This window comes from Rhamphochromis longiceps, linkage group LG11 (genome assembly GCF_057381845.1).
Source record: "Rhamphochromis longiceps isolate RC_006_pf linkage group LG11, R_longiceps_female_GT1.1, whole genome shotgun sequence".
NCBI classification, from domain to species: domain Eukaryota; kingdom Metazoa; phylum Chordata; class Actinopteri; order Cichliformes; family Cichlidae; genus Rhamphochromis; species Rhamphochromis longiceps.
The window spans coordinates 3,475,001-3,501,745 of record NC_140567.1 but is presented as its reverse complement, the minus strand read 5'-3'; the positions used below and the strand labels follow the sequence as shown (position 1 = coordinate 3,501,745).

At 41.3% G+C, this 26,745-nt stretch overlaps 1 protein-coding gene and 1 long non-coding RNA gene across 2 annotated transcripts; both read left to right on the top strand.

Annotated features, from left to right (window-relative positions):
• Positions 1-21,017, top strand: LOC146658427 (uncharacterized). The gene is made up of 5 exons (XR_014913715.1): positions 1-66; positions 2,078-2,156; positions 7,780-7,816; positions 8,443-8,538; positions 20,277-21,017. It is a non-coding gene; the product is annotated as an uncharacterized LOC146658427 (long non-coding RNA).
• A 794-nt stretch (positions 21,018-21,811) lies between these two features.
• LOC146658426 (sentrin-specific protease 2-like) lies at positions 21,812-25,504 on the top strand. The gene is made up of 6 exons (XM_085424135.1): positions 21,812-22,076; positions 22,165-22,287; positions 22,958-23,023; positions 23,149-23,237; positions 23,933-24,017; positions 24,215-25,504. Exons 1-6 carry the CDS (start codon positions 21,963-21,965, stop codon positions 24,404-24,406), a joined length of 669 nt encoding a protein of 222 aa, XP_085280261.1. The 5' UTR covers positions 21,812-21,962; the 3' UTR covers positions 24,407-25,504.
• The last annotated feature ends 1,241 nt before the right edge of the window (positions 25,505-26,745 follow it).

Genomic DNA, 26,745 nt, shown 5'->3' with positions numbered 1-26,745 from the left:
GACAGAAAATTCTGTTCAATATGGCTGCCCTTCTCGAGCGACTGGAGAACACATTTGGAGAAACTTGTAAGTAAAACGGAACCTTCGTTATGTTTGTTTTTTCCGTAAAAAAGCAAGTATATTAATATGTTGCAGCCAATAACTTGTTTTCGAATGCGCTGTTGTGTTAAAAAGCACAGACCCAGGTGGTGAATAGTTGTTCGCTGTTGTTCGCGCTCTTTTTCAAACATAGATTATGTCGTCAGTTTTAACCGATTAAAACACAGTTTTACGAAGAATCACACATAAAGAAAGGGTCTTAGTGATATTTTAACAACCCCTTGCCAACGCAAGAAAGTTGGCGTTTTTACAACAGCAGCCTCATTGTTCGGCAGGGTTTTTTTTCTTCTCATTAGCATCATTCAAAAGTGACTCAGCTAGCAGTGGCAACTTCTATCTAAAACAATTGAAATATAGCAAGGTGTTGTATATTTAGTGTGCTAATAAGGTTTTCAATATTTTTATTTTTTCTTCCAACACTGTAAAAAAATATTCCGTAGAAAAACAGAAAATGTCCTGGTAATTTTCTGCCAGTACATTTTCTGTTTTTTTACGGAGGTTTGACGGACCTTTCTGTAAATGATAAAACGGAAAATTCTGTAGATTTACAGTATACTCTCTGTACTATTTACGGACATTTCCTTCAGCTATAAAACAGAAAATTCCGTTTATTCACAGTATATTTTCTGTATCATTAACTGATATTTTCCGTTAATAGAAAAATTGAAATTTCTGTTTATATTACTATTTCCAAGCACTTCTTTTCACTGTAACTCATTAAATATAGTTCTTTATATCCTTAAACGTACATTTCTATGCAATTACAACCTAGTACACCATGTACTCAAAAATTCATAAATTAAAACTTAAATTAATTTGTGCTTCGTACACAACAACATTGGTACAATTAATGTTAAATATTCTTTTATTCTCCTTAACTCAAACAGTAATAATTTTTAGTATTTAATCACATTAGCACAGTGGGGTGACAAAAATATTCCACATACAAGAAATGCTGCTCAGCATTTCATAAATTACATTTTCAACAAATGTTGGAGTAAAAACACAGTTACAGGGAAAATGTGTCTGTCTGTAAATATTAACTAAACATTTCTATGTGCTACAAAATAGACATACTGTAATTGTAAATGTGCTGAGGTGAAACTATACTTTCAATAATTTTACCACTACAGTCTGTTAACCACCGAAATAATCTATGCTGGTCAGCTAGCTAAGTCTTTACTTTAGCAGCCCAAATCAGAGGCTAACATTAGCATTTGCTAGCGTCAGCCAGGAAGGTCTGAGGCTTAAACTAGGGTTAGTGTAACTTTGCCTGAAACCCTTTAAAGTGTACAGTAGAGCCAACTGTAAAACACAGGTATTGATACAGTACTTATTAGAGTCCTAGAATAATTTCTAGAACCATGAAGTTCTCACTTTCCCAGTTATCCACATCGCTGACTTTCGCTAATTAGCTAGTTAGCAGTCACAGCTGTGTAATACCCAGAGAGACACAGACAGCTAACTATAATATTTATGAAAACTGGTTCAGCCACTGAAGGGCAAAACTGGTGGTATCACAGTAAAAATTATTTTAACATTAACTAAAATAAAGCTTAAGTCATGTTAAACCTAAATAACAATTATTTTAAAAAATGAGTCAGCAAAATATTCCTGACTTGTCTGGAGACAGCCGAAACCAGTTAACAAATAAATTAACAATTCTTTCTAAATAAAAACACGGAGTCTTTTGAAAAACATTATTTTAATAAAACGAAACATGAGTTTTAATACTTACCACAGAAATTTGAAGGCAGTTTCTCCAACTTCAGAATCCAAAATCCAGATGAAGCCTGAAAGAAGCCTAATGGCTGCTCTTGCGCTTACTTTTCCCTCCTTTTCAGGTTCTTTTTCCCACAATGCATTGCAGTAGTTGAGAAATACAGAAAAATACCTGTAAATGACTAATACGGAAAATTCCTTCACGTTTATACAGTAGATTGTACTGTATTTTTACGGATTTTTTTTTACAGTGAAGGCTGAAGACCGAAGACAAAAAGACAGAAGAAAAAAAAATTCAGACTGCAATTAATTTCAGGTGGAGACAGTAAACACAGGTGAGTTGAAAGATCTATTGAAGAGACCTTTCTTCATGGCCATTAAAACATTTTTAGGTTAAAAGACCTGTGTCATGAATCGCTGTGCGGCAGGCAGGAGTTGGACCCAAAATGCAGGACTCAGACTCAGGGGATGAACTCAAAATCACAGCTTTAATTGCTGCTCACAGAAAACGAGCATACAAAACTAAACTGGGAAAATATAAACTCACACGAGGAAACACACAGCTTGAGGGACGACACAGCACTGACTCAGAGAAACACAGGGTTTAAATACAATGGGAAGTAACGAGGGGAATGAGACACAGGAGAGCACAGCTGGAAGAAATCAGAACTGACGAGACAAGGGAGCAAAGTAGGATACACTCACATGAGACACAGACCTTCAAAGTAAAACAGGAATTAGCACAGATGCAAACTAGAGTAGGGGAGACAGAGCAACTAAGAAACACAGAGGGCAGCTACCAAATACTCAGAACTAAACAAAATACACTCAACAAAAATATAAACGCAACACCTTTGTTACTGCTCCCATTCCCCATGGGATGGACGTAGAGACCTAAAATTCATTCCAGATACACAATATAACCATCCCTCCCAAACAGTGGTCACAAATCAGTCCAAAAGTGTGGTAGTGGGCACATCTGCTATATTAAGATAAGATAAGATAACCTTTATTAGTCCCACACGTGGGAAATTTGTTTTGTCACAGCAGGAAGTGGACAGTGCAAAAGTTATGACGCAAAAATTAGAATACAATAAGAATAAATACAGTACACAGCTGTACAGAATAGAATAAAATAATATACTATATACAGTAGAATAAAATAGAATAAAAATATACAATAAGATAAAAATAGAATACGAATGCTATATACAACTGAGTAAAAATACAACGATGCCAGAAAAGATTATTGCACTTAGTGTTATTGCACATGTGTGGATGTGTGTGTTTGTTCAGTTAAAGTCTTTGTTGTGGAGTCTGACAGCAGTGGGGAGGAAAGACCTGCGAAATCTCTCCGTCCCACACCGTGGGTGCCGCAGTCTCCCACTGAAGGAGCTGCTCAGTGCTGTCACAGTCTGCTGCATGGGGTGGGAGACGTTGTCCAACAGGGATGACAGCTTAGCCGCCATTCTCCTGTCACTCACCACCTCCACTGGGTCCAGAGGGCATCCTAGAACAGAGCTGGCCCTTCGGATCACCCTGTTCAGTCTCTTCCTGTCCCCAGCAGAGATGCTGCCGCCCCAGCAGACCACACCATAAAAGATAGCAGAAGCCACCACAGAGTCATAGAAGGTCTTCAGGAGTGGGCCCTCCACCCCAAACGACCTGAGTCTCCGCAGCAGGTACAACCTGCTCTGCCCTTTCCTGTAGAGGGCGTCTGAGTTATGAGTCCAGTCCAGTCTGTTGTTCAGATGAACACCAAGGTACCTGTAGCTGTCCACAGCCTCAATGTCCATACCCTGGATGTTCAGTGGTTGCAGTGGAGAATGCTTGTGCCTGCGGAAGTCTACCACCAGCTCCTTGGTTTTACTGGCGTTGATCTGGAGGTAGTTCAGCTGGCACCAGTCCACAAAGTCTTGAGTCAGTCCTCTGTACTCCTTGTCGTCCCCATCAGTGATGAGGCCGACTATTGCAGAGTCATCAGAGAACTTCTGCAGGAAGCACTGGGTGGAATTGTGGGAGAAGTCTGCAGTGTAGATGGTGAAGAGGAACGGAGCCAGAACCGTTCCCTGTGGGGCCCCCGTACTGCAGACGACCCTGTCCGACACACAGCCCTGAGTCCTCACATACTGTGGTCGGTCGGTGAGGTAGTCCAAAATCCAGGTAGTGAGGTGATGGTCCACTCCAGAGTTCTCCAGCTTGTCCTTCAGAACCGAGGGAAGAATAGTGTTGAAGGCACTGGAGAAATCAAAGAACATGATTCTCACAGTGCTTCCAGCGGTCTCCAGGTGAGCGAGGGAACGATATAGGAGGTGAATGACGGCATCATCCGCTCCAATGCCAGGCTGGTAGGCAAACTGAAGTGGGTCCAGTGATGAGCTTGTTAGGCGCCGAAGCTGAGCCAGGACCAACCGCTCCAGGGTCTTCATCAGGTGGGATGTCAGAGCCACCGGCCTGTAGCTGTTGAGGTCCTTGGGGCGTGAAGTCTTTGGCACTGGTACAACACAGGAGGTTTTCCAGAGCTGTGGGACTCTTCCCAACCTCAGGCTCAGGTTGAAGAGGTGCTCCATCACCCCACACAGTTGGTCCGCGCAGGACCTGACGACCCTCGAGCTGATGCCATCTGGACCCGCTGCCTTCTTGCCATTAATCCTCCTCAGTTCCCTCCTAACCTGGGTGGTTGAGAGAGACAGGCTGGAGCCTTGTGTTGAGTGTGTATTGGATGCTGTTGTTGGGGGTGGGGAGGAGTGAGCAGGGTGAATAGAGGAGGTGTGAAGTGTCTGAGGTGTCAGAGGTGGAACAGCAGCAGTGGGGGTGGGTGAGTCTGCAGCCGATGTTGTAGACTGTCTCATGGTTGAATCAAATCTGTTGAAGAAATGATTCAGTTCATTTGCCCACCTCACATCCCTCCCAGGCAGAGAGTTCTGCTGTTTGTGGCCTGAGATGGTTCTGAGGCCTCTCCAGACTTCACCAACGTTGTTTTGCTGAAGCTGGTTCTCCATCTTCTGCCTGTAGCTGTCCTTCCCATTCCTTATCAGTCCCCTCAACTCTCTCTGCACCCTTTTCAACTCCTCTTTGTCTTTGGATTTGAAGGCCCTCCTCTTCTGCTTGAGGACAGCTTTAATTTCTGGGGTAATCCAAGGTTTGTTGTTGGAGAAACACCGTACAGTCCTGGTAGGTACGGTGTTATCCACACAGAAATTAATATAGTCAGTAATGCATGTAGTAAGGCTGTCGATGTCCTCTCCATGGTCGTCACAGATCACCTCCCACACAGTCGACTCAAAACAGTCCTTAAGAGCCTCCTCGCTCTCCTCTGACCATCTCTGCACTGTGCGGGTGGCTGGTGGCACCCTGCGCACTAAGGGCTCATACACAGGGACAAGGTGCACCAGGTTGTGGTCAGATTTGCCCAGTGGAGGGAGAGGTGATGAACTGTATGCCTCTTCAGCATTGGCATACAGTAAGTCCAGTGTTTTATTGTCTCTGGTTGAGCAGGTCACATACTGGGTGAAGGTGGGCAGTGTGGAGTCCAAAGAGGCATGATTGAAGTCCCCTGATATTATGAGAAGGGCTCTCGGAGATTGTGTTTGCAGTCTGCTGACCACTGAGTGGAGAGTGTCACAGGCTGCATCCGCGTTGGCCGAGGGGGGGACATACGCTGTTATTGCGATAACATGCGAGAATTCCCGGGGCAGATAGTACGGACGCATGCTAACGGCTAACAGCTCAATGTCTCTGCTGCAGAGTTGTTCTTTCACAGTGATGTGCCCAGGGTTACACCATCTGTCGTTCACAAAAACTGCCAGTCCCCCTCCTTTCCTCTTACCGCTCTCTCTCGTCCTGTCCGCTCGCAGCATCTGAAATCCCGGTAGTGTCACGCTTGTGTCCGGAGTTAGCGGTGTTAGCCACGACTCCGTTAGCATCATGATGCTACATTGCCGGTACTCCCTCTGTGACCAGGTTAGCGACGTGAGCTCATCCATCTTATTGGGCAAAGATCTTACGTTTCCAATGATTACAGAAGGAAGAGATGGTCGATAACGTCTTCTTCTCGGGCGACGGCGCTCCTTCCCAGCACGACACCCCCGTCTTTTCCTCCTCAGCTCGCTGGGAATGTCGGGTCTGTCCGCCGGCAGTACTGTAAACAAAGGATCCCTGCTCTGAGTCCCCAGACACGCATGAAAAAAGTAGAAATAAACTAAGAAAAACGACCAGAACTAGCACAAAACGGTAGAACATGGTTGCAGAGTCTAATTACTGATACGTTAGTTATAAAAAATTACGAGAAGAAAAGATAAGAAAGAAAGAAACTCAGAATGAGCAGAGCTGCTGTAACAGGCTGCCGCACACGGGGGGCGCCTTGAACTTATATATTGAGATAATCCATCCCACCTCACAGGTGTGCCACATCAGGATGCTGATCTGACATCATGAGTAGTGCACAGGTGTACCTCAGACTGCCCACAACAAAAGGCCACCCTGGAATGTGCAGTTTTGTCTCACAGCAAAATGCCACAGATGCCACAAGCAATGAGGGAGCGTGCAATTGGCATGCTGACAGCAGGAATGTCAACCAGATCTGTCGCCCGTGCATTGAATGTTCATTTCTCAACCATAAGCCGTCTCCACAGGCGTTTCAGAGAATATGGCAGCACATCCAACCGGCCTCACAACCGCAGACCTCGTGTAACCACACCAGCCCAGGACCTCCACATCCAGCAGGTTCACCTCCAAGATCGTCTGAGACCAGCCACCCAGACAGCTGCTGGAACAATTGGTTTGCACAACCAAACAATTTCTGCACAAACTGTCAGAAACCGTCTCAGGGACGCTCAACTGCATGCCCGTCGTCCTCATCGGGGTCTTGACCTGACTCCAGCTCGTCGCCGTAACAGACTTGTGTGGGCAAATGCTCACATCGATGGCGTCTGGCACGTTGGAGAGGTGTGCGCTTCACGGATGAATCATGGTTCACATTGTTCAGGGCAGATGGCAGCTGAGAATGTCCCAGTTCTTGCATGGCCAGCATACTCACCGGACATGTCACCCATTGAGCATGTTCGGGATGTGCTTGACCGGCGTATACGACAGCGTGTACCAGTTCCCACGAATATCCAACAACCTCGCACAGCCATTGAAGTGGAGTGGACCAACATTCCACAGGCCACAATTGACAATCTGATAGACTCCATGCGACGATGTGTTGCACTGCATGAGGCAAATGGTGGTCACACCAGATACTGACCGGTTCTGGGTCCCCAGACCCCCAATAGCGCAAAAAACTGCACATTCCAGGGTGGCCTTTTGTTGTGGGCAGTCTGAGGTACACCTGTGCACTACTCATGATGTCAGATCAGCATCCTGATGTGGCACACCTGTGAGGTGGGATGATCTCAATATAGCAGATGTGCCCACTACCACACATTTGGACTGATTTGTGACCACTGTTTGGGAGGGATGGTTATATTGTGTATCTGGAATGAATTTTAGGTCTCTACGTCCATCCCATGGGGAATGGGAGCAGTAACAAAGGTGTTGCGTTTATATTTTTGTTGAGTGTACAAGAACACCAAACTAAGACACTACACTAAAGAATAGGCTGGGACAACAAAGAGAACTAAGAACATAATACAAAAACTGAGGCACAAGAAACTCAAAACACTGGGTCACTGACCCAGGACTGTGACAACCTGTTTTTTTTTTTTGTTGTTGTTGTTGTTTTGTTTTGTTTTGTTTTAAATCATGCCCTGGCTTTGTCACACTGAATCATGTTGAAAATATCTATTTTCATGGCTCCCCCCATTACCATTTCCTTGTACTTCTTTCTACCAGTCTATTTTATTTTGTGACATTAACATCTTAAATGTACCCCACCAGTTTAATTATTAATAGCTGTGTTAGTATTTATAATGCGCTTTTTTTTTTTTTTTTTTTTTTTTTTTTTATCATGTGCAGATCTACCAAGGGTCAGTGGCACAGTTCACCTTTTGTGGTAAGTTATAACACTTCATATGTGGTCACATAAGTAAGTTGTTTCATCAGTTGTTCAGTTCTTATAAAATGTTGTATAATTGTACCAAATCACTGAGGATACATCCAATGTGTGAATCACAATCAACAATTTTACTGTGATATTCGCTCGTGTTTAGAGAATCTCCATTATCTTTGTTACTGAGTTTCCATTTTTGTAGGGCCAAATTTGTATTAAAAATTAATATTTTCATATGATGTGAAATGACTCAATCATTTCTAATTTTTAGAAGAAACCATTCATTAAGTCCCTTAAGGTGAAGATTTCATATATTGATAATGATAAAATTAACACAAATTAAAAGTTTCACTGATAAACACACAATTTTTCCTTGCTTTGAACCCCATGTTCTATATAGATTACAGCTCTGATCTGGAGAATACTATTTTAAAATACTGTGTAGGGTTTTTGTCAAATGATTAAGAAACAGACTCTCTGTCACAAGAGACAGAAAGCTTGTATCTTAAAAGAAAAGTCTCCAAAATTTAGTGGAGTCTGATGTCATGCAGTTTCATAAACATGTATTCTCCCCAAAGAATGACACCTGAAAACTTTGCGTTAAATGAACTTTTCTTTTCCCTTTTTAGGAGGCGCCTGATATCAACGTGAAATGCACTGCAGTACTTCGTGCCCTTCCTGTATACCTGCGGGAGGAGGACCCAGAATTCTTTTAGACATGTAATGTAAGTGTATTTTTGCATTACTTAAATTCTGCCAGTAAGATAAAATGCTATGGATTTTTTTTTTAAATACAATTTGAAAATGTGAGGAGAAATTGTTAGAAGATAAAGAAACTCACAACTCGGATATCTATTTTTTACATGCGCATGGGCGGTCACTGCTCAACAGATATGACACAGAGAAACCGCCCAGGGCATTCAGAACATCCTTTATTTATACTTCAAGCAAGTTTCCACAGCAGTAGGAGTGGCATGTATGGAACTGATAATATTTTCCTTAAAAGGAGAAAACCTTTCGCTTATCTGCAGAAAAAGGAGGTAACTTTGTATGTATAGAAATTCAGACATTCCCATAAAAGGAGAGAAAGAGGGGGAGAGCGCCAGCTTGTCTGTTAAAACAGGAGGTAGTATCGTATGTCACCGCATTCCTCTACACATATGGCTTCAATCTCTCTTCCTGTGTTGGTTCCAATTCACAAGCTCTTCTTCCTTTAAATGAAGCTACAACTAAGCATAATCACAAAATTAAAAATCTTTCATTCCCTCCTGTTTGTAGCTGAAATCGTCATAAAATGTGTATCATTCAAACATAATCATTCATCACATTAGTTTCATACTCATCGTCTTCTCCTTCTTCCTCATCTGGCACAGTGACATATGCAACAAGAGATTGAGATATCATTCTTGATACCATTCCTCTTACACAGGGGATAATGCATGTAGTAAAGATACAAAACATGATAAGTATTAGGCCAAAAAACATCAAAACCTTAAACATCAATGTTCTCCATGAGCCGCTCATAAACCAATCCCACCAATTACTTTGTGAATTTGCCCAATCGGTTACCTGTGCCTGTTGAACATTTCTAAGTAATTGTAGAGCATTTGTCATATTATCAGAATGCACATTGTCTGGAATATATGTGCAACAAGTTGTATTGAACAAAACACACAGTCCACCCTTTTCTGCCAAGATCATGTCCAGGGCAACTCGGTGTTGCATAACAGTTATTCTTATGGCATCAATTTCCTGATTTTGCTCGTTGTTGATGGTGGTCGATGCATTTAAAAACAGCCCAAAACGATAATCTAGAGTTTCAATACGCAGGGCATGTTTTCCAACTCCAATCCATGGAAATATTGCATGGACAATCTTTTGTCCAGTAGTCCATGTTTTAAATTCTTTCGGTACGTCAGTGCCCCACACGGAATCATGTGGCTCCACTTGCTGGGCTTCTCGTTTCCTTCTCGTAGATTGGAAGCTCTTGATTGCCGTTATCTTGAATGTGTGGTCAGAGATGAATATAGGGGCACATGTGCCTGTCCACTGCTCTGGGAGTACGAAATAGGCACGCTGTCCACATAACCATGCCATTCCCTGTACCCAATAGGTACCGTTAGATGGACCGTTGTTCTTCACTGGGCCACCAAGTGCATGTGTATACGTTCCTACACAGTTCCTGGTGGTCCCTAAATCGATGGTTCCTATCGTCTGGCGATAACATCTCATATGCTCCCATTTTATTGGATTGTCTAGGAATACCGGGAAATGCAGTGCTTCATGTCTTTGTTTAACCTTCAAGTTAACCCAAAACATTTGGTCACAGTTGCCATCTCGAAGTCCAATAGTCAGGGGGTCACTGTGGTTTAAGACAATTCCTGAATATTGATAACCTAGACTGGCAAAGCTTGCTGCGCATGTCACTTGAGTCATGTTCATAGGTCTGCCATATAATGTAGCATGCTGTGTTGTAGCAGGCATGTGTGAGCATATATAACAATCTTTGCCTTCTGTGCGATTATATATGTATCTATACCAGGCGTTGTTCATCCAGGGATGGATGTGGTCCTGTGTCACTTCAGCCAGGTGTGAGTTGTCATATGTCCATGCCCTTCTATGCAGGTTGGCTTCTTGATCCTTTAAGTGCATCAGAGTCCATACTGTAAGCAGCAGGGCCAAGGTGGTAAACAGAATAATCTTCATGATGACCAGACACACCGATTTACTCTGGTGAGTAGACTACAGGCGAGAAGTAGAAGGCGGGATATACCCGATCAGCCCTCCCTTCACCTGTAGATCACCAAAGAATCGGGGTGGTGGTGTCTTTAGGTTGTGCTGTCACTCACTTCCACTTTTTTGCAATGGCTCTGGTGGATCCAAGAGGGCCTCTCAGCGATTTTGCAAGCTGTTGGCGTCGTTAGGAGTACTTGGTATGGACCTTCCCACCGGGGTGAGTTCCAATTCTTTCTCTGGAGTACTCGTATAAGGACCCAATCGCCTGGCTTTAATCTACAAGAGATTGGAGAGGAATCACACGGCAGTTTATTGTTCAACACAATGTCCTTGTTTTTTAGTAGCTTTACCATCCATTCTGCTAAAGTTATCTCTCTAACAGATTTATCTATCGGTTCACTTGTTATTGGTAGTGGAAAAGGTCTCCCATGAATTATTTCAAATGGTGTCAATTTTTGGGAGCCCTGAGTTAGTCTCATCCACATTTTTACTAGACCTATGCACTCTGGCCATGGTCTTTTTGTTTCTTCCATGCATTTCCTCAGTCTTTGTTTTATAGTGCCGTTAGTTCTTTCTACTAATCCTGCACTCTGAGGATGGTATGCACAATGATTTTTAATGTTAAAATCTAATACTTCTGAAACTCTTCTGATAACTTTGTTGACAAAATGTGTGCCATTGTCAGATCTAATCAATGAAGGAATGCCATAAGTGGGAATGAAATGATTACATAAACATTTTGCAACGGAGATTGCATCATTCCTTTTTACTGGGAATATCTCTGGCCAGTTTGAAAGCACATCTATAATCACTAAAGCATATTTTGATCCTTGACATTCATTCAGTTCAATAAAATCCATGTGGATGGTGTGAAATGGATGAGGTGGTGTGGGGAACTGGCCTCTCTTAGGTCTTAAATTTCCTTGTGAATTGCGTTTTTGACAGATTAGACATGTTCTTACAAATTCTTTTGCTGAAGTTTCAAAATTTATAGTGTAGAAATGTGTATTAATTATCTTTAACATCCCTCCTGTTGACACATGCGTTATACCATGGGTCACTAAGGCTGCTGTTTTGTGTAGAGACTTTGGTAATATTGGTTTTCCATCACATACCATTAAATCATCTTTTAGTTGTGCTCCACATTTCAGCCATTTGTTCTGTTCAATGGTTGTTGCAGCTTTTTGTTCGTCTCTTAGTACGTCAAGTGGTATTTGTGTACAACGTTCGGATGTTAGAAGCATTATCGTTTGTTGTGCAGCCTGCTTTGCTGTTTGGTCTGCAAAGTTATTTCCTTTTGTGACAACAGAGTTGTCTTTTTGATGTGCCGCACATTTACAAAGTGCCAATTGTTTTGGCAAGGTGATCACTTCCAGTAGAGTCTTCAGTAGGTCCCCATGTTGTACTGGGTTACCTGTGGATGTGACCATACCTCTATTTTGCCAAATTCTCGCAAAACTGTGTACTGCTGAGAAAACATACGGGCTATCAGTGTGAATATTTATAGATTGGCCTTTGTGTAGTTCACATGCTCTTATAACTGCTTTCAGTTCTGCACTCTGTGCTGAGTGTGAGGGTGTAAGAGGTTTTGCTTCAATCACACTGTCTTCTGTAGTTACTGCATAACCTACGCAGTTTTGGCCAGTGCTACTTTTAGATGCTGAACCATCTACAAAAATATCGCTGAAACCAGGGCCCTATTTCAGGAAGCCGGTTTAGAAAACTCAGAGTGAAAAACGATACTCAGGGTTGAGTAACCCTGAACTGTCCAACTCGGAATATTCGGTTTCAGAAAGGCTGATAACAATTAGTTCAATCAACGCGGAGTTGCTTTAACCCCAAATTAAGCGCGCGCATGACATAAAGCCCTGATTAGTGGAGCACAGATTAAGCGAGTCACCATGGAGACGGAGGGAAAGAAGGCGCGGTCAATGTATTTTATAGCGCTTGAGGCCGAAATTCTGATGGCAGCATATGCCGATAACATGCAAATTGCGCGGAAAAAAAGTAACACAGCCTCAGCTGCAAAAGAAAGGGAGCATGCATGGCAAAACATAGCCGACAGAGTCAATGCGTGAGTGTTAATTTAAACATTGATCTAGGGATTTCCACCCATTTAACACATTATTTTATTTTATTTTATTTTTTATTTCATACATTTTATTTTGTGATGTGATTTGAGCGCAGGTGCAACCCAACAGGCCCCAAACGTTCCTGGCAGCAAGTAAAAATGAAATATAAAAATATTGTCCAAACAGGTAAGGTGTAATTGTATTATGAGCCATAGTGCTTGGTCTGTTTGTCCTATGTCAATCAATTGTAGTTAGAGGCTACATTAATTTTCTTTCTGTAAGCACTTATTGAAATTATCTGAGCACATTACAAGTACATAGTTGCTTACTCTGTATGCTCAAATGTGACCCGTTATAGCCAACAGAAAAAAAGCGGAGGCCCGAAAAACAGGTGGGGGTCCTCCACCACCACCACTCACAGAGGCTGAGCAGTTGGCTTCCACATTTGTGATAATGTTGGCAGCATCACATATGATCTTCACAGTGCAGAGAACACAAATTAGCATCCATTACTATAATGAAATAATTTGTTAATTTGAAATGCTACAGGGAGCTATGTACCTGCACATTAATGCTGTGGAAAGACTTCCTGTTCACATAGTCTCCTTCATTTACTGAAGGAGCAATGATTGGAATGTGAGTGCCATCTATACAGCCAATCACGCCTGGGAACCGTGAAAATAAATGTAAAATTTAAGTAGTAGTTCAAGTATCACCACATCATGAATTAAGTTTCGTTCATCCTGCTACCTGCAATTTTGTGGAATCCCTCTTTGATAAATCTTGTGGGTCTATGACCGGGGAACACCACAGACGAGTACAGGAGACGTTTCAGTGCAACTGTAACATTCCTGACTGCCCGACAGACGGTAGCCTTGGAAACGTGCTCAGCGTCACCAATATTATACAGAAAGCTCCCGTTTGCAAAAAACCGAAGTGCAATACAAATAATATGTACAGAACTGAGAGCATGTCCGCGATGTGTCACATGAGCAATATTAGGCCTGAGAATGTTATTCAAATAAATTATAGATTGTGCTGAAAAACGGTAACGTTCACACAGGAGATCATCAGGAAATGATAAAATGTCCAAACGCGCTCTAATCACTCTCTCCCGGCGGAGAGCTCTGCGGAGAATTTGGGCTTCAACATCTACTGGCTCTTCAAGGAAGGAGCACGCCATGTCTGACACTTCCTACAGTCAGGTTTCTGACAAAGAGGCGGAGAACGTCAGGGTTAGTTGTAGTAAACCTGCTAGGGGGCAGGTTAGCTTCACGGAGTGTGTCGTCATAGTAACTCACTCAGAATTAATCTAAACTCGCTTTGTGAAACCGAAAACCCAGAGTTTTCGTTAACTCAGGGTGTACTTACTCAGAGTTTGCACTAAACCGGCTTCCTGAAATAGGGCCCAGGGCTTAATTTATATTGCAGTGTGTTGTGATACTCTGTATAAGGAAGTACAACAGATGTAGGTGGTAAATACATTTTGGCTTTTTGTTGTAATGGCTCTAATGAGGGAAGATCAAGGGTCCAGTAGTAATGGGGCTCTGGTCCCGCTTTACAACCATTTGGGCATGGTTCGATGCTTTCTATTTCTTCATCATTTAGCATTAGTTCTGCAGGCATGCCTTGTTCTCCTGGCACTACTCCTATTTTTAGTTTTTTTTTAGTGCGTCTCTTCCTAACAGATTCATGGGGCATGACGGGTCATAGATGCACTGATTTTTGCATGATCTGCCGCTGTCTCTTAATACTAAAAATAAAGGTTTTGTCAGTCGTTGCACTGTAGTGTGACCTGATGCTGATTTTACTATTAAAGTATCTTCTGCGAATTGTACTTCCTGTGGTTTTTTGTTCAAAACGGTTTTACAAGCTCCTGTATCACATAACATCTGCACTGGCTTACCATTCACATAGACTGTCAGCGTAGGTTTGCCTTCTACTTCAGAAACTAATTGATGGACATTAAATACTTCTGCATCACTTTTGTCATTTTCATTTGGCTTTTTCTCATTTAGTCATTCATTTGAATATTGCCGTTTGTCTGTTTTATGTCTGCAATCTCTGGCGAAATGCCCTTCCTTGCCACAATTCCAGCACGTATTATCTCTTTCTTCACTTCTTTCGCGTAAGTCTGTCTGTCCTACGTATCTCTGGCCCTTTCCTCTAAATCCTCCTCTTCCTCTGCCTCTATTTCCTCTCCTCTGTCCCTGTCTGTTACCTCTAAATCCTCCTGAGAATGCGATAAACCCTGTTTCTGGATCTAATGTGAAAGTACCTGTGCTTGCAGTTTTTTTTCTTTATTACACGGAGCGCGTGCTCGGCATGTTGCAATGCGTCAGCTAGTGGTCCCGTATTCATTGTGACCCAGTGTTTTTCAACGTGGGATTTCACTGAGGGTAGCAGACCATTCAGGAATGCATTTTTTAGCTGCTGTTGGTAAGGACCGTCGGGACCTTCATTATAATCCATTCCTGAATGTTGCCTAAAAACCGGATGCAGGCGATCTAAAAAATCGGACGCTGTTTCATTTTCTTTTTGTTTCACTTCGCCAATTTTGCCATAGTCAGCCCTTGGAGCTAATCGTACTCTGATGCGATCATATAAATTTGCGACGGCAGTTTCTAGGTCTTGACTTACAGGTGTTAAGGGCGTTCCATCAGCGGCGCTACCTGTGAAATCTCCCCTAACCGTTCCCATTTTTAAACCTAGTATATCTTGTAATACTTGAAGCATTTCATGACCATTTAAATACCACTGTCTTCTGATCATTTCTACCGCATCTCTCCAGGGTATGAAACCTTCATTAAGAGGGGGAACGTCTTTTAACACATTTTGCCTATCTCTTTGTGACCACGGCCGAAACACAAATGTAGTTGGGTTATTATCACGTTGTGCCTCTCCATCTGCTTCACCTTCCCCTGTGAGTTGGCCGTATCTGGGGTTTGGTACTGCTATCATGGGAAAAATGCCGGGAGGACCAGGTGGATTGACATCACCTCCCATATCTTGTCCGTAACAATCTTTTCCTATTTTTTCCTGTGGATTTTCACCTAGTGCCATTTTATCTAACATGTTTTGTGCCTCTGCATAAGGACCAGGTTGAGGTCTAAACGGATCACATGATAGTTTAAGGGGGGTCGCAGCAGCGGGAGTGGGGGTTGGCTGTGCAGCAGCGGAAGTGGGGGTTGGCTTCACAGCAGCAGGAGTGGGGGTTGGCTTCAGTATTGATGCTGCTCCAGGGAGGGGCGCATATGGTGGGGGGTATGATACTTCTGCTTTTTCTTTTTTCTTTTCTTGTTTCTTTTGTTTGTTCTCACATCGTCTATCTGCCTCTCGCTTCCATACTTGGAAATATTCTAATTCTTGCGTGCGTTTTTCTTTAAACCTTTTGTCTCTCCTAGTTCTTTCAGTAATGCTCCTTTAAGTTGTAATAATGCAGATGGGCTACATTTTCCTTCCCAGGTGGAACATTTGGTCTTTTTAGGATTTCTCCATCTTTGCACACTAATTTGTCCGGCGCCTGGACATTTTTTTTTTTCTAACCACTGTTCGTCAACAGTAAACTTAGTGGGCTGATTACCCATTAAAACAGAACTGCAGAGCTTTCTCTGGTATTAGACTTAAAGAGTGGTTACTGACTACACCCTTCTACTCCACTCTATTTAGTGGAGCGGTGTCAGTTTTATGAGGCGGAACTCAACCGTTCTCTTTTGTCACCAGTACTTCAGCTACTTACAGGAAATAAAATGACAATAACCAGTGTTGGGGAGTAACGGAATACATGTACCGCCGTTACGTATTTAAAATACAAAATACGAGTAACTGTATTCCGTTACAGTTACCGTTTAAAAAGGTGGTATTTAGAATACAGTTACTTTGTTGAAATAAATGGATTACACTGCGGTACTTTCCTGTTTCATTTTGTCGCGGGTCAGGACTGTTTGGGTTTGTTTGACAGCTACGTTCTGTTGTTCCAGGCGGCAGCATTATGGTTGCCATGGTTACAGTGCGACGTGCTCTCTCTCTCTCTCTGCGACTGTGTGTTTCCTGGGTGAGAGAGCGCCTTTTCGTTGTTGTTGTTGTTGTTGTGCTAAGCTAACAGGCAGAATGCTACAAGCATAGCTCTAAAGAATGTAGCATCATGGGCAGTGTAGTCCGTGTTGCAGAGAGAATGGACTGCCATACACGTTATGGGTCTGTGAGCGCGAGGAGGGAGAAAAAGGGGAGTGGAAAGGTACGAGTTGTCATCGAGGAAAAACGGGAGCTGGAAGCATGTAAATATAATAATAACCACTGCAGCCAAGAAGAGTGCCTGACGAGCCCAGCTGTAAGTAAGCTATTAAGACTCGACTGTACACCGTGTTCGTGTTTTCCTCCGAAAACAATAAGTTCCGTTGGAGCAGCCTTTCTACGCCTCTCTCTGTCTCTGCTAGCAAAGTTGACCCACACAACAAAGTAAAGCTATTTTTCGGCTACGAGCCGACAGGGACCCCGCCGTATTAGTCAGAGGTCCCTTTACTACAGTTCGGAGTCACGGACCTTCAGTAATAGTAACAAATCACACAGCAATAGTACATTCACGTTGTTGTAAAAAGCATGATAATATATTAAGTAATCCAAAGTATTCAGAATACGTTACTGTCATTGAGTAACGTAACGGAATACGTTACAGAATACATTTTGGGGCATGTATTCTGTATTCTGTAATGAAATACATTTTAAAAGTAACTTTCCCAACACTGACAATAACAATGAGAGTGATTCAGCAGCGTATTGTGCTGTTCAAATCAATTCACTCTCAACACACAGAAAACACAAACATTTACACAGTCGCGCAGACCCTTTCGGCAGGTCGGTCCTAAAAGTTCCCAATTTAAAATCCTTTCGGCGGATTAGTACTCTTTTTACAGATCCGTGCAGTGGATCAGACTTATTAGATCCTTTCGGTGGATTACTCCTAAATTCGCTTTACGCGAGTGTAAGTGAGTGGTTTCTTTACCTTCCCAAGATTCTCTGGCTATGTCCTTTTTTTTTTTTTTTTTTTTTTTTTTTTTTGCCTGTCCCGTTTGGCTCTTTTGCCATCAGAATTGTTGTCTAAATGCAAAGAAAGATGCCCAACGGATTTACTTTACCAAATTGACCATCCCAGCCTTGCCATAATGGTCCATTTGATTCACCTTTTATTGTTTATTTTATTTTCACTTACTGAATACGGGACAGTCTTGACTGGGGAAAGAAGGGGAGAAAGAAAGAGGGAAAGAGAAACAGCTGAGAAGAGGGACGGGGGAGAAGGGCAAAAACCAAAAACCAACAGAATGAGCAGGAAAAAAAAAAAAGAAAAAAAAAAGAAAAAATGCATATATCAATCACCTGGGTCACCTGCTGAGAAAGAAAAAAGAAAACAAGCAGAAGAGAACAAGAGTAATAGAATAAACAACATCACAATGATATATGGGAATATGACAGTAAATACTAAATATTAAACATTATTGTGCAGCACATAAGATCAACAGAACACAGTGTGCTTTGAGGTAGGAGCCAAAAAGGGTGTAGTTTGTGGGTGTGATCACCCGTGTGTACACCTGTGAGCATGGACGCGCTTGTTTTTTAAAAGGTTCCTTCATGTAATGATCTGCTAGAGGGTGTGGGGGGGCCACAGCCCCGTCCTCCAGGGCATGAAGCAGGTATGGAGGAGATCAAAACTCCAGACATCCAGAGGCCCCCAGAACACAAGAGACCAAGGAAGACCAACAGAGGGGCAGCCGCGCCACTGTCCCAGAAAGAGCTGAGGAGAGTCCCAGATGAGGGCTCACTCAGCAGCCGCGGAGCAGAAGCCAGGGGGGTTGCAGTGACGCGCCCGTGAGCTCCGTCGGCAGCCAGCCGTGCCTGAGTGACCGAGCCCCAGGCCGAGAGGCCGGGGGCACCCCACCTCCGAAGTGGCCCGAGCAAGCCCCAGGCTCCAGGCCCCGATAAGCGGCCGCCAAGGAGTGAGCCGGTGTGTACCTGGACGCCCACCCCCGGACACAAAGAACCACCAACGCACCGATGTCTGAGGGAGTCCGCCACTGGCAGGGGAAGTGGTGGTAGGGGGAGATAGGCCTCCATACCTTGGAGGGCCTAAGATGTCCCCAGAGAGGTGGCGCCTGACACCCAACCTGACATATAGACACAGAAATACAGGCACACACATATACAAACATCCATTCCCACCCTCATGCTCTCATATACACTTACTCCACACTCAACCAACGTGGAGACAGACATAAAGAGACGCTGTACACACGATCACACTCCCCAAGCGTACTCTACAAACCGGGTCTAGGTACCCTTTCTCTGGCTATGTTGAAAGTCAGCCACTGGATCCCAGCGCCGTGGACCACTTAATAACACTGGCCAGAACCCGAATTTCACGTCTCTGGACTTTCACTCCGAAAAGGCTGTCGACAGACTTTCAGTGCAGTTTCCACGACGCCAGGACACAGCGACCGATGCTTCCTCCTCCGGCTCGGAGGACCAAGAAAATGTGAGGAGAAATTGTTAGAAGATAAAGAAACTCACAACTCGGATATCTATTTTTTTACATGCGCATGTGACACAGAGAAACCGCCCAGGGCATTCAGAACATCCTTTATTTATACTTCAAGCAAGTTTCCACAGCAGTAGGAGTGGCATGTATGGAACTGATAATATTTTCCTTAAAAGGAGAAAACCTTTCGCTTATCTGCAGAAAAAGGAGGTAACTTTGTATGTATAGAAATTCAGACATTCCCATAAAAGGAGAGAAAGAGGGGGAGAGCGCCAGCTTGTCTGTTAAAACAGGAGGTAGTATCGTATGTCACCGCATTCCTCTACACATATGGCTTCAATCTCTCTTCCTGTGTTGGTTCCAATTCACAAGCTCTTCTTCCTTTAAATGAAGCTACAACTAAGCATAATCACAAAATTTAAAATCTTTCATCAAATACCCTAGCAGCTACCAAATTGTACAAACAAAATACCCTCTCTTTAGAAAACCCTCACACACAAATGCACACAGGTCAGGAGCAGGGCACAGGCGTATCACAGCACTATGGCTATGCTGCAGGTGGCCCAAAAACCAGGCTGAAGTCAAGATTTAGTTTCTTTTTGAGATAAAGTCATGAAATAAAAAAATTTTTTTAGAAAAATAACAAAAATACAAATTATGTAATGCAAGAAGCTAACACGTTAATGTACATTTTTCAAAAAAAGTAGAGTACCCTAACTCGTTACAAAGTAACCCACTACACTGCTGAATGTTTTGCTAGATTACAGGTCATGCTTGTCACATTCTCTCAAACCAACCTTACTTATTTAATTGGGGCAATCGTGGCTCAAGAGCTGGCAGTTTGTCTTGTAATCAGAAGGTTGCCGGTTCGAGCCCTGGCTCCGACAGTCTCGGTCGTTGTGTCCTTGGGCAAGACACTTCACCCGTTGCCTACTGGTGGTGGTCAGAGGGCCCGCTGGTGCCAGTGTCCGGCAGCCTCGCCTCTGTCAGTGCGCCCCAGGGTGGCTGTGGCTACAATGTAGCTGCCATCACCAGTGTGTGAATGGGTGTGAATGTCTGGATGACTGAATGTGTAAAGTGCTATACAAATACAGGCCATTTACCATTGATACTGTGTCTATTCCAGGCGGACGCATTGGATGAGTCGACCCTCATTGACACTTCAGTTGCCCTTCTCACTGTGGTTACCGACAGCGCTTCCCAGTCTAGTCCATTTTACTTCCTCAAGCATGGCTGTTGTGGTGAAAGGCGACTAGGTGATGCATGATATTCCCAGATTTGCAGATGCATTTTCTTTATTGTTTGGCTTGATCTATGCTCTGCATTTAGACTACCCCAGGAAGCTGGTTCACACATTTGCCTTTGTCCAAAATATCTTCATGGGGCTTGATGACGGCAAACCCCTGAAACCCCTGTCTACATGCTCTTAAGGAATATAAGGCAATGTTTGTTAGGACACGCACTCTGTTACTGAGCACTTTGTTTGAAGCACTTTAAGCACTTTAAGTTTACTACAGGCTTTGGGTGGATTTAACTCCATCAGTTTACCTAATTTTCCTATACTTGACTGCCTTATCTGGTTATTTGGAAGCTGATCGTCTTTGTACCCATTTTAAAAAATTGTTTTTCATTTCTATTTGAAAAAAAAAAGTGATTAGTATTTGACTTTTTGTTTTGCATTTTTGTGTATTTTGAGAAAGATGCAATTAAGACTGATGTCGTCCTTTGTGATTTTATAAAAAGATAAATGTTCTACACAGAATTTATAATGCTCACTTTATGGTGCCGATGTCCATGTTAGTTGTTTTATAAAAACATTTGTGATGTTTTTAAATTTTCATGAAAAAATGTTAAATAAACAAAATGTAAAGTAACTGAATTTCCGTACCTTTTTTTTTTTTTTTTTTTTTTTTTAGTAGTCTACACTCAAACATTGAAACATAAATATCTTTTAATTAATCATCAGATAATTTGAGTTTAGGTTGTAATATAATTGCATTGTGTTGCATCAAAATAATAAACTACAAGAAAGACAAAAATATTGAAATTAAAGTATACAGTCTTTGAGTAAAGCTCAATTAATAAAATATAAAATATAATTTTAAATTTTTAGGTTAACAATAAATACAAATTTTGAGTACCCCCATACTTAGAAGATATGAGTTTGTGTACTTAAATCTTTTGAGGTAATCAGTTTCCACAAAAGTTTTAAGTTCAGTCAACTTGTTCGGGTTTACAGTGTACAGCACCAGAACATGCTACAGCTCTACAAACCGAATCCCAAACAGCAGCAGACCCAGCCTCACAGACCACAACAGCAGACCCAGCCTCACAGACCACAACGGCAATTATAGAATAGGATAATATATAAAAATAGAATAAAGATAATAAAACTAGTTTTAGTGGAGAAAAATAACATTTTTCCAGAAACGGTTATGTAATAGTAAAGGCCACAGGTGCGAGCCTTGAGCCTGAGTATTTTGAAATATATTCATGTAGCTTCAACTAAACATAATTAAAAAATTTGTTGTAATAGGTGTTCCTTTTCTTTTATTAATATGAATTTAAATTTGTTTATAGAACATTGTAAGTATAACTTTACCCCCAAATAAAAGCAAATTTAAGTGCTCTTTTTTTTTTTCTACAAAATACAATGTTAAACCATGTGCCCATTTTATCAGAGTCTTAAAAGTATTTACCCTGAAACACGTCTTTTGTCAGACAACTACATAAGAAATTATGCATTTTAAATTTTGATTTACATTTAGTCCTGCTGACTTATCTCTTTTTCTCATTACTTTTTGAAGATATAATGGATGCCTGGGCTGGAAAGAGTCCTCACATTCTACTCTCCAAAATTGGTGCTTACAAATTATTCTACTGGGATATCCAACAAATTGGTCCGGACATGGAGTTTGAAAGTGAGGTACAGTGATCTTTACTGACAACAATGCAACTATCAGTGTTTTATTCCTTGACAACAGTTAAAAAATGTTTACATTTTGTATTCGCAGTCTATTAATGCATATCTTGCGATCATGGAGAGACAACGCAATCATCATAATTCAGCAAAAGCAGCATTCATTGATTCATTTTCAATGACTGCCATTTGGAAGAGAAAAGCTCCAAGACTCAAGGTAGGTATCTCTAGAAAGAATCTTGTGTGTATTGTTTAAGTATCTCAGATCATATACACATCCAGATTTAGATTGGATAACAGCTCATGCAAAAAGAATGAATTGAGACTGGGGTTTGTAGATGTGGATAGTTTATTAGACTTGTCAGTTCTTTTGTTCTCTGCTTGTCTGGTTTCCTCCCCCTTTTTTTTTTTTTTTTTTTTTTTTTTTTTAGTACACACTCCAATCAATGCTTGATTTGAGATTTGCAAACATTTGGGCTAATATCTCTTTTGAAATCATCAACACTGCTTCATCTCTTTAATAGGTACCTTTTTATTCTGAAGTGATTCATACGTCACTGTTAAAGAGGCTTAAGAAAGCATTAAACATTATTCTGCAGATGGTAAAGGATCGCATTGAAAATGAACTCCATGTCCAAAAACAATCCTTAGAAAGACCTTTATTAGTCTTGGAGGAAGTAATGTGCAAAACCACTTGTAAAAAATATAAGATAGTGCAGCTTCTTGCACAGGTTAAAGAAATGAGGGGTGAATCATGGCTGTCGCAGAGTACTATATAAGTGGATGATACATAATATATCATAAATTGCTTTAATAAAAAAGGACTCTAAACAACATGTTTTTTAATGTCTGAAGTTAATATTTTTATTCTTTTGTTTCAATTTAAGATCAAACCCATGGAGCATGAAGTCATTCTGGGAACTGTAAATGAACATCATCACTGGACATTAGTGGTAAAAAAAATAATAATTGCATTTACAATATTCATCAAATCAGTTTTATAAGACAAATGCATGGCATGCAGATAATCTTAAGTCATGAATTATTACATGTAATTCTCCACATAATTTTACTGTAGGTCATTTACCCACAAGAAAAGAAGTCGCTGTATCTTGATCCACTCGGAGAAACTAAACAAGGTATCCAAAATTGTTTGGAATCAACAAGGTAAGGATAAATGTTTAAATTTATTTTGACCCTTTTTTAAACTCTGTGTTGCTGTTGTTATTTTTGTGTTTATTATGACAATTATAAGTATGATGTCAATCAAAAAAAAAAAATTACAGGTAGTACTCACAATTAAAAAACTAGCAGCAACAGGTTTAAATTTTTGTGTTGGCCTTCTGATATTGTGGTGTTATGGGTTAATTTTGCCTTGAAAGAGAAGTCTCCCCATGTTTCAATGTTTATTTGAGGACCTGATGTCTGTATGAGATGATGTTTTTACATTAGAAAATATAGCACGGGGAGAATAATGTTTAGTAGTTGCATAAAGTGTTGCAGAGGTTTAGCACTAAAACATAAGACAAATGTCTAAAATAATTTCACATAGGTTATACATGTGTGAATTTCATCTTTGCTCCTCCTCCACATCTCTTCAAAGTGTACTGTGTAAGTGATTGATTTCTATATCATGGGCCAAAACGGGGGGAAAAAAGCACAAGTAATTGTTCACAGAAATGCGTTGTAGACTTTTAAAAAGTAATGATTTTAACAAAACAGTGTGGTCAGTGTTCCTAACTTGATGTTCAACAGACACTTAAGCTCTCCATACTGTTCACCTTGTGTCACCAAAATTTTAAAACATGTTATTTGTTTTTATTGTACTTGTCTTTCAGGGCATTCATGCGAAAAAAAAAATGATGCAACGTCTCAAGATGGACTTGTGACACAGTCAAACACCCAAAACAAGTGGACGCTACCTCATGTGGAGTCTTTGCATTGAAAGTACGAGTCTTAACAGTAATACATACATATATATGAGAATATTGGAAATGTTGTGTTGTAATAAATGTTAATGACAGGAAAAGGAATATAAGATAATTACACAATAAAAGAATGAAATTGATTCGCAGAAAACAAATTACTATAAAATAACATTTACGATATTAGCCTATTTAGTCATCTTAGAATCTCTTTTTCAGTTTGCTGAAAAGATCTTGCGAAAAGAGTCAATAGACTTTCCGTCTACAAAAAAGCCCATAAACACACACAGGCTGCAAATTGCCACCACTCCTCTCCTAGAGACAGGTAACTCATTTTCCACCATTCAGTGTTCTCACATCATGAATATTTTCATCATGATGGCTGTAGAAACAAACCATATAGTTGTTTGAATGAAGTAATAAGTGCAGTAGGTAGCATACGCTGTGCTATTTTTTTTTTCACTTTTTCAAACAGATGACTTGACAAACCCATGCAACTGACAACAAATGGGTAATGACATCAAGAAAGACTGCTAAATGTTATGATCAATTCCAATAAATGAAATTTGTAATTATTTATTTTTTTACAGATTCAGTGTGAGATGTGTTTGCGGTGGTTCCACGAGCTCTGCGTGAAAAGCCCACCACCAGAAGATGTGTTTATTTGTTTCGCTTGTACATAGTTGACACTAAAGGTCCACAGCTAGTGTTCTTATGGCACACATTGTTGAGAACACACATCTACATATATAGATGTAGATGTTAAATTAAGAAATCTAAAAAAAGCAAATGGTCTCCAAAGTTACTGTAGTTATTAGTTATACTGTGATTTATTTTGCAAATAAACTCTTTCGTGATAGCAACGCCAAGGTGCATTATTGATGGGGGGCACACATTTTGGCAGCCGATGCCACACAGCCTGATAAATTTTGTATCCCTCCATAACTTTTGCTGTGAAGAAGAAATCGTCTCCAAAGTTACTTATTGGTTATACTGTGACTTATTTTGCAAATAAACTCCTTCGTGATAGCTTCGCTACAAAGTGTAAACCGAGTGTAAATTCACTGGAGAGCGACGTGTTTCCATGATCGCGTCTGGTTTTACAGTATTATAGTATCAAAGTCTTTTTCTAGACGAAGTATTCCCAGCAGGTTATTTCAGTGTACAGTTTAAGGTAAATTGTCTTCCACACGGCACATTACAATGTCACGAAACTAATATTAAATTCATCGAGTCTGCTGTTTTCCAGCTTTTACTCTTTATTGCGTCGACTGCAGATCAGTGACAAGTAGCGTACAGAACGGAGCTGGGCAAGTGGCTCCTCCTACTTTGCGCGCTCCTGTGAATGGGGAAACAATTTTTGACGGGGGTAACTACTTTGGCACAACACCGGATTGTAAGATGAAAGTAGACACAATTTCGGGCTCCCACATTTTGTCCGAAACTTTACATTAACAAGTTTTTTGGGTTTTTCTTTTCTTTTCTTTTTTTACTGTTATTCAAATGCAACCGTGGAAATAACGAATAGAACAAAAGTCATTCATTCTTACCTTATACTAACCGTGGTGCAGGCCAGTGCAGTGCATGAACTGATACCTTCTCCGGTCAATTCCGATGAGAGTACATCTAATGTCCCGCTCTACTGTACAAGACAATGGTTACCTGGAGGGATGTACCAATGTGAGAGGCGGTGCTGCGGAATAGTCCAAGTGGTAGCAGCTTTAATTTCCCGCTCAACCATAAATCGATGGTTTTTCAACGTGATTGTTGTCACCTTGTCAACTATAAATAGATCAACAATCAACGATGACAGAACAACAGTGAATCAATGTTATTTCAATGTCAGTGTCAGGTTTCATCAGTATTTCAATGTTGTTTCAACATTGGTTTTGTGTTGACATTTCAATCCTGATGGTTCAGATGGAAAATCAACATCTGTTCAATGTCTCCTTGCTATCTGGGTATACTCGGCACAGATGTTTCTGTACACTATGCCGGCCACTTGGTTATGGCGTTCCATGTATGCCTTGCCTGCTAGCATCTTACACCCTGCCGTTATGTGCTGGATTGTCTCTGGAGCATCTTTACACAGCCTGCACCTGGGGTCTTGCCTGGTGTAAGATATATATATATATATATATATATATATACAAGGGCATAGATTTGGCATGGACGGAAGGGACATGTCCCCACCAATATCCAGCGATTATTGAATTGTCCCCACCAATAATTTGATCTCTTCGAGTAAAGAAAAACAAACCCGATAGTAAGAAAAAAACGATCTGTCAACGTCTCGTTCATCCAGCGGCGCAGAAAGAGTTAAATTACGTTCTCTACTGGAGTCCTACCTCATGTGACAAATATGGCCAATGTGAGGCTGTGCCTTTCAGGGAGCTCTGTTTAGTTTTAGCAGCAGCAAGCCTGCTCTGCGAGGACCTGCAAGGAGGAGAGGAGGATGGCAGCAAAAAGAAAGAACCTGGATATAAGAAAGTATTTTTCAAAGAAATCTGTAACTCACTTAAAGTCAAGTTCACTCATAAAATGTGTCCGTCATAATAACGTTACAGGCTATGCTAGGCTTTGGCCCACATCAGTCTAAAATTGTATGTAACCATGAATAACGTGTTTTGGAAACTAACTGCACAACAAGCAGCACTATTAGTTATCTCAGTCTCAGAGCAGCATTTTTAATTTTGATTGAAACTCTCAGAAAACGGCAGCCTCGAGCAAGCCAGGATATTCGTTTACAG

Excerpts from the sequence above, each read along its gene's own strand:
- LOC146658426 (XM_085424135.1), top strand. The coding sequence starts at position 21,963 with ATGGATGCCTGGGCTGGAAAGAGTCCTCACATTCTACTCTCCAAAATT. Across the intron at positions 22,077-22,164 it reads ACATGGAGTTTGAAAGTGAG|TCTATTAATGCATATCTTGC; the intron begins GTACAGTGATCT and ends TTGTATTCGCAG. Across the intron at positions 24,018-24,214 it reads GTGGAGTCTTTGCATTGAAA|TTTGCTGAAAAGATCTTGCG; the intron begins GTACGAGTCTTA and ends TCTCTTTTTCAG.